This window comes from Ceratotherium simum, chromosome 4 (genome assembly GCF_057802395.1).
Source record: "Ceratotherium simum simum isolate JZ-2026a chromosome 4, ASM5780239v1, whole genome shotgun sequence".
Classification (NCBI taxonomy): Eukaryota; Metazoa; Chordata; class Mammalia; order Perissodactyla; family Rhinocerotidae; genus Ceratotherium; species Ceratotherium simum.
In genome coordinates this window covers 29022053-29030499 of record NC_141903.1, presented here as the reverse complement: position 1 = coordinate 29030499, position 8447 = coordinate 29022053, and the positions used below count along the sequence as shown (strand labels likewise).

The following is an 8447-nucleotide window of genomic DNA, read 5'->3' as shown; positions in this document are numbered from 1 at the left end:
CCATCGCAAATGTCACCCACGGACCTTGTCTGTCATTGCAACCTCCTTCTCTTCCTCAACTGTTTCCACATTTTGCTTTCTGGCTGAAGGCACACGTTGTTGTGGAACATGCTCTGCTTTTTCTGCTGTGCTCTTTCCTACTGTAGTATGTTTCCTCATGCTGTTGCCTCTGTGGATTGCCTGCCAAGAGCTGCCCTGTCCAGTGATCTGTTCCCACGCCCCAAGTCTTCTAGGCAGCTCAGTGCTACCTTCCCCCAATGCCTCCTGCTGAGGGTTGACTTTGACTCAACCCGAATGTGGGGCCTCCCAGGGCCTGCTCAGCCCACCACACAACGCCTCATTGCCTTCTCTCTCCTGTGCAGCTACCCTCTTCCCTGCAGAGGCCCTCACACACGCTCATTAAAGGAGAGGCACCAACCACAAAGGAGCGTGCTACATCTCTCTTCCTTTTCTCTTCTTTCTGAGGTGGGTCAACCAGGGCATAGGAGGTGGGAGAGTGGGCACCTGGCATTGTGCTTTAGTGCAGCTGGATCTTCATTGTTGCTGCTCCATTCCTGAAAGATTCCAAGGAAGACGTCAGAAAGAGAAGGGGGTGTGCTTAGCAAAAACAGGGTGTCCTAGATTGTCTCAGGAGCAGGCAGAGTAGGCAGCTCTGGACATTGCGCCAAGAACCTCCAATCACCCTGAGGAATGGGATACTCTGGTGACATTTCCATGTCTCGGATAACACATGTCACACCACAGCATATCGGCAAAGACTTGATGTAAATTACCTATTGACATATGCTATCGAGCAGAGATAAAGGCCTAGAGGACATAGGGAGGACCAGGTCACTTTTGCAGGATTAGGAAGATAGGGAGAGTTCAATGGAAGCAGCCTAAACCATTCTCGAGGGTCAGAAAGGCTGCTACAAGGGAAGGCAATCGCATGGGAGGATTTGTTCATTGACCTCCCTTTCTGTGTGGACACAAATAGCTTTGGGGCCCCCAAGAGATGGCACGAAATGGTTTTTCTCCCTATGCACTCTCTCAGAATGCTCCAAGAGAGTCTCACATTCCAAGTCAGAAGATTCTCAGCACAGCCAAGTATGCCTGGAATATTAGAAATTTTTGCCTTAATCTCAAGAAGTAGCCTCTGCTTCAAGAGCAAGTACAGATCTGCTTCCTCTGTTGAGAAGCTCCTGTTGTTTAGAAGCCTCTAGCGGTCTCATCATTTTCTTTTTATTCTCTCAAAGAAAAAATGTGGGTGAATCTTCAAGTAAGGAGTTGCCTTTTCAAGACACCTAAAATGCCTTCATACTAAAATAATACAGTTATGCCCATAGAGTAACCTCTGATCACTTCTGTCTTCGAGTAGTCACAGATCTCTCCCTGAGGTCTATACTGCTGTTTGCGACTAAACACACTTGAACTTCTCCTGAGCATTTGTTCTTGGGGAAGGATGGAACAGGTGGTAGACAGAGGTTACAATGGGCAGACTGGGGATGGATATTCACTTCAAAGATGGCCTTAATATCCTGATTATCTCTGCTTTGGTGATTGTGCTAGAGGTCAGCGTCCCGAGGCTATATCTCAGAACCTCATTCTAAGGACACAGCAGGAGGAAAAATGGCCAAATCTTTCCCAGTACTTCTGTTCTTCATGCTGATACATTTGGTGTTACCTTCTGGTGAGTAATTTGGCTGGTTCTGGCAGGTGTGTAAGGTTGATTTGTGGGCTCTGACATTGTAATCCGAAAGAGAATGCTTTGAAATTCTTATTTATTTATTTAAACGTGTCATTTTACTATATCTATATATCTGTATCTACATAGAGAGAGACATTAGAATGTGGTCCAAAAAAAGACTATGGGCCAATGGGTAGGTGCCTTAGTTTTCTTATCTATTAATGCAGATTATGAGATCTAACACATGGGGACCAGGGGACTTGGGTGATTCAGGGAGGTAACATGTGAAAGGGGCTAGCAATACACCTACACCATAGTACATCTCAAAAATTCCGAGCTTTCGAAAATGCTTTGCCATGTATTTGAGTGAGTCATTATCTTTTGTGTCCTCTTTTAGAGAAGAGTCGTGTAGGGAGTTACAAGGAGACCTAGCCTCAAGGACTGGAGAGCTTGGTTTTCCACAAATCTACCGTGAATTCCTGGGCATTTCATAAGCAAGTAGCTTTCTCTCATTTCTGAAATATGGGGATAGTGCTAAAAGATCTCTTTATAATTCTAGCATTTCTTAATTTCTTTTGTATATTGGCTGCCAGTTCTGAATCCTCTCAAGTCCAGGCTCATTACTGTTAATCAAAAAATCATTTAGTACACTGGACAGGCAACATTTATGAGAGCAATGATTCATCTATATAGTCCTCTGCTGATAATTCATCAGGAGTAGAAGAGTTATTCTGCTTTTTGAAAAAAAAAAATGAATGAATACACGTATAAATGAAACAATGTTTTCAATTATTGCAAGCTTTCTTGGTAATAGATTAGAAATCTTTTATTTTGCCAATAAATTAAACTATGATTTACCAGATATTAGACTCTGTAACTAATTTCGTTTATGCCTTGGTTTCAGGCCCTCGACAATGGTGGCCACCACATGGACCTGTTAAGGTAATCTTCCACTAGATTTCCCAGGACTGAGATTCTAATCTGAATTTTCTTTGGAATTGCTATTTTAGAACCTTACTGCAGCAAGGTCATCTGTGACATTCTTCAAGGTCCACTCACATGAGTGGGGCAGGCACACTGCAGGTATAGGAGGAGCTCAGAGTACAGTGATCCACTAAGCTGAGATTTGGTTAAATGTACACCAGAGTACCCTCCATAATGCCTGGGAAATGTTTATGAGTGCCGACAATTGCCAGGGGCAGGGCAGGTTCTTAAGAGCCCAAAGATGTGGGCATAACACAGTTTTTGCTCCCCAGGAGCTCACAGTTTGGGGGAGGGAATGCTCCTAAGTGCCCTGAGATGTGCAGAAAATGCCTATATGAGTTGTGAACAGGGGAAGCTACCTCTGAGATGTGGACTGACGAAAATGTGAAGGAATAGGAAATCTCTGCACAGAGCCTCAAATTATGTGTGCAACTTATATGAGGTTCAAATGAAGGAGACACCTTCATTTTAACCTACCCCTCTGGCTGCTGAATACATTGTGAGGTCAATAAATGTGTGATAAGTGAGGGAAAAGGTGAATGAGAGATTATTATTTTTGATGCAGATTTGCATCACTGTACTTCACTTCAGGAGTGTTTGTACTTTAAGTTTTTGTCTCAGTAAATTTTAAATTTTACTTCTTAAAAAATAGTCAGTCATGAGTTGACTTGTAAGAAAGGCATTTTGGGGGCAGCTTGACCTTGAAGGGACCTATAGGTCAGAGTGTAGAACCCATGAGGAGCTATAGCAAAAGAATGTGTAGAATTTGTCCAGGATTTATACTCTGGTCTCACGGAGTTCAGTCCTAGAATTTTCCTCTTCAGAAGGTTGTCTGCAGGATTAGTCCTTCCCTTGCCCATCAATCCATAAATAAAAATAAACTTACTTATTTTTACTTATTTTCTTTAAAAAATATTTATCACCTGTGCTGTGCCCTAGGATGCAATATTGAGGAAAACAGACATATTCCCTTCTCTCATGAGGCTTACACACAGCCAGAAAAAAAGGAAGGGAACAACTATTTCTTGTGGCAAATTCTACAGATAAAAGAAGTAGGTACAATATCTATTGGGAGTAGAGATACTACTATAAAGAATGTGATCAGTGAAAACCGTTTTGGCCTGAAGGGTAAGCAGGAGCCACCCAGGTGGAGAGCAGTGAGGAAGACTTCGTCTACTTGAGCCACTGATGGAAGTCCTCTGTGACTGGAGCACAGAAGCAAAGAGGTCTACAGCAGATGCTGCAGTGATAGCAGTAGATAGGGACCCTCACTTGACGAACACATATCCTACTCGAAAGAGAAAAAAAAGGAGCTGTGTTTATAGACAATGATACTAACTACTCTTGCTTTTATTTGATTGTCTATATTCATTCAGATTGAACTATTTTATATCTTATTCATTTTCAAATACTTATAGAGCAATGACTAAGTGCCAATATAAGTGCTGGGCGCAAAATGGTTGGTCGATTCAGACACAGACCTTCTTCTTATGGGCTTATAATCCTTTGGGGGTGTGGAATTAATCAAATAATTACCCAAATGCTTTATTACACACTGATTAGAGGTATAAAAAGAAAGAATGGGAAGTTGGGATTGTATTTTGAGAAATCTGTGACAGTGAGTTATAACCTGAGCTCTGAAGGTAGAATGAATTTAGATTCAGAAAAATATATATATATTTGATGGGGTAGTTATGACAAACCAGAAAACCATGAGATGGAGGAAGTATGAAATATTTGAGGAAAAAAAAACTAAACTAAAAAGGCAAAGAACAAGGTGATATAAAGCAAGGTTGGAAGAGTTGGGTGTCTCTAGACCACTTAGGGCCTTTTAGCCCATATTAAGACAGATTTTTTTAAGTGAAATGAAATGCAATTAAAGGAGCTTAATTGCAGGAATAAAATGATTCAATTGATGTTTAAACTATGGAAACTAGAGGACATGAGGAGTAAAGGAAGTGGGGGGATTAGTTGGGTGACAGACATACAGCAGGCAGATGATGGTGGCCTGGCCACAGTGGTGGTGACGAATAAGGAAAAAAGGCAGAAGAGTTTCGAATCTCAAGCATGATTCTTCTTTCTCTAAATACTCAGCCAAAACTCCTTTCCACTTCGTGTTGGAGTTACTTCACCTATCTATCTTACGGCACTATAGAGCCTCTGAGACCACCATCCTCAAGCTCTGTCATCCCAGAGCACTTCTTCAAGCCATTGCTGACACCAGCACCGCAAGCAGACGTGGGTTCTAGTCCCTGATGAGACATGTCCCTTCCTTTGTTTGCAGTTTTCCCTACAAACTCAGGGAGTTATTCTAAATGATCTCACATTTCACGACTTCAGGATAGGAGTTGGCTTGGGAATTTGAGAGTGGATAAAATGTGCTAAATATTTTAAATCAAGGCATATGGATTCCAGTGAAGCATCTTTTCCATCTGGAAGTTATGGGGCTTCCATTTCCTTAGCTGAGTTGGCATAGGAAATCTCTAAGAATATTCCCAGGTCTGTCAGTCTGGGAATAAAGGAGATTGAGAGAGAAGCTAAATTTCCCCAATACATTCTGTTTATCCACTCTCACTTTTCCCACTATTGCATAGCAGGCCTCTGTTCTCTATCACTGTCAGGAGGTCCTGACAATCAGGGCACTACGTTGGTACTAGATGGGATATACATAGGTTCTAGTTCCCTTGCTTTGTGGCAGGGAGAGCTGTGAGAGCTTTTAGGAGACTGGGATATGATCCTGCCTATGTTTAGATTTTCCTAATAAAGTCCAAAGATGACCTACATGTCTATAAGCATGATTCTAATCATATAATTCTTTTCAACTCAATTTCAGGTGAAATGTCCATTTAGGAAAGTAGACTTGAGTTGGTTCAGAGGAACAGTGAACCCCTGCCCTGGTTTACATCAACCCATCTGTGGCACTAATTTCGTAACCTATGAAAACCCCTGCATCTTGTGTGTTGAGAGCTTGTGAGTACAATTTAGGAAAAAGAAGAGAAGAACGACAAGCTTAGTCCACAGCAATTACTATCTACCTCTTCTATCAAGTACATCAGCCCTAAAGCCAGGAATTTGCTCCAGTTTGCACAGATAATAATCAGTCCCCACTCAGAAGAGCGTGTGGTAATACAAAGCCCACTGGAGCAGAAAGCTGACTCATTGTACTCTGTGGTGTTCATCAGGTCCTTTCTTCTCTCTGATTCTTCATATTCCCCTATGCCAATTGATGGATTTTCGCTTGAAGCTTCAAATATCCTTTCAAGTCCTGAAATTCTTTGATTTTAAGACAAATTGTGGTTTTGCCTTCTCTCAGATATCTTCAACCTCTTGTGTATCTGAAACTCTGAGCTAGGATGGGCTGACAGCAAAGTTTGGGTCTTTAGCTAAGAGTCAGTGTTCAGTTTTTTGGATTTATGTGACATGATTGTCACTGATTAGACACTGGGGTCTCACAAAACCATGGCTTTGGGTTTGATCTCTGGATAAGCCAGTGCAGTTCGCAGGGAGAAAAACTCTCCCCATGGCATCAGACTGGAGTCCTCAGCCCAACAATAATTTTGTAATTTTGTACAAGAGGCAATGACAGGAATGTGTAGACCCCAGGTCATCCCAACTAATGAGTAATTCAGCCAAAGTGTGAGAGTATTGATAGAAGATGATGAGGATTGATATGACTTTTATATCACAAGCTCAGGCCTGATTAAATAGCTTATTTTCAAAGAGATTGTAGCACAGGTCATAATATCTTCAGTAACATCTTAGAATCGTGGAAGAATAACTGGGTAGGAAATCCAATAACCTGACTGTCGTCTTTTGTCAGTTCCCTTTATGCTCTGGCTCTTAGTTTCCTAAAATGTAAAATAAGGATGATAGATAAGCTAATTTTTTGTGTGTGTGTGAGGAAGATTGTCCCTGAGCTAACATCTATTGCCAATCTTCCTCTTTTTGCTTGAGGAAGATTGTCCCTGAGCTAACATCTGTGCCAATCTTCCTCTATTTTGTGCTTGGGACACTGCCACAGCACGGCTTGGTGAGCAGTGTGTAGGTCCACGCCTGGGATCCGAACCTGCGAACCCCGGGCCACCAAAGCAGAGCAGGTGAATTTAACTACTACCCCACCAGGCCAGCCCCCAGATAAGCTAATTTTTAAAGTATTTTTGTAGTTCTGACGTTCTATTAATGAAATGTTTATTCTGATTCTTCCTTTAGGAAATCTCGGGGAAAAATTAGATATGAACATGATGGAAAATGCTAGCCAAGTGGACTTAGATGTGAAAGAAGCCATCTTCTCTTTCTCCCCATCATGACAATCCTCCTCTTGCAACTCACCCCTCCTTGCGTGTGTTCTTAGTGACAGAGAGTTGCCCCTACTGAGCTCGTATCAGACGGCTAAAGGTTTCTTCTTTAGACCTCTTCCCTCACTGATTCACTGCCTTCCGTATTCTCCCTAATAAATAAACTTTTCTGAAAGTTTGATTTACCTTGGGTTTCACATCTGTGTCTCAAGTCTCAGAAGTAGAACAAATCGAAAATTTGAGCCAAGGATCAAAGACAAACATTGTGATTAATCAGTTCTCTGATACTCTGAACAGTGGAGTCATCTATGTAGAGGCTCCAGGTGTCTTCTAAGGAACATGACAGAATTTTTTCTATACTCCTTTGGCATTTTTTAAAACCAATTAATAGGAACTATGGAACACTGTGCTCTTCCCATCCATTCCTATTGCTGCCCACCTTCTGCAAACTCCTTATTAAGCAACCTTACTTTCAGACTCAGCCTTGAAGAGATGACATTTATGCATATCTGGCTTAGATCAACATGGCCCAACATTTTCAATGGCCCCACTTTTCTCCATAGAAGGAGGCTTACATCAATGGTATCTATGAGTGTCCCATTGGTCACTGGTCTTTTTTCTTAAATTCTCTTGACACGTTTTAACATCTGAAATATATAGGGACATGTTCTTCTTTGGGTTATATTTCTTCTGTGTGTATATATATATTTATATATATATTCCTAATATTATATATATTCCTAATATAGAGAGAAGACTAATATATACTAACATGCTCTCTTCCCCTCCCAGAAGCTTTCTTCCTGCTGGCTTGGGAGAGAGCATCCTTCCTGCCTCTGAATATCCTGTAAGACTGTGGTTAGACTGTTTATATGTTCTGTTAGCTCTTTGACCTTAACTACCATGCTGACCACATGGTGGACACATGGCTCCAGTAAAAAGCAAACAGTCACATTTGGTCTATCATCTTTAGAATGTGAAAAGCAAATAGCTCTGGGGAAAATGAAATATTCTCTATCTTCATAGCATGTCAATTTCCATTGCTCCAAGTCCTGGGCCATGCAAGAACATGCAGAACTCCAGGGAGGATTATTTTCCAATACCATTGCTTTGACTTCATGTTCATACTATTTTCTTCTGCAATACTTAATCTGCCATTAATGTCATTCTGTAGATCTTTCATATCAAACGTTGTAATTTTCATCCCTACAGTTTTGGTTTATAACTTCCATTTTTCTAACTTTTTAACATCTGGAAAACAGTTAAACTGATAACTATTTTTATAACTTTATCTGCTAATTCTGGTATCTGTGTCAGTTCTGGGTGGTTTGGGTTGGTTGATTTTCTTCTCATTACGGATTATATCTTAGGATACCAGATATTAAGAAATTTGTCTTGTTTGGTTCTGAATATTTTTGTATTTCTAGAAATATTCTTGAGCTTTGTTATGAGACAGAGCTCAATTACTTGGAAACAATCTGATTTTCTGGAATATCACTTTT

General features: G+C 41.0%; 1 protein-coding gene across 1 annotated transcript; it reads left to right on the top strand.

Moving 5' to 3' along the window:
* Positions 1-1608: 1608 nt before the first annotated feature.
* On the top strand, positions 1609-6905 carry SPINK14 (serine peptidase inhibitor Kazal type 14 (putative)). The gene is made up of 4 exons (XM_087430291.1): positions 1609-1656; positions 2528-2608; positions 5484-5620; positions 6860-6905. The coding sequence occupies exons 1-4, from the start codon at positions 1609-1611 to the stop codon at positions 6903-6905; spliced, it is 312 nt and encodes a 103-aa protein (XP_087286417.1).
* Positions 6906-8447: the final 1542 nt, after the last annotated feature.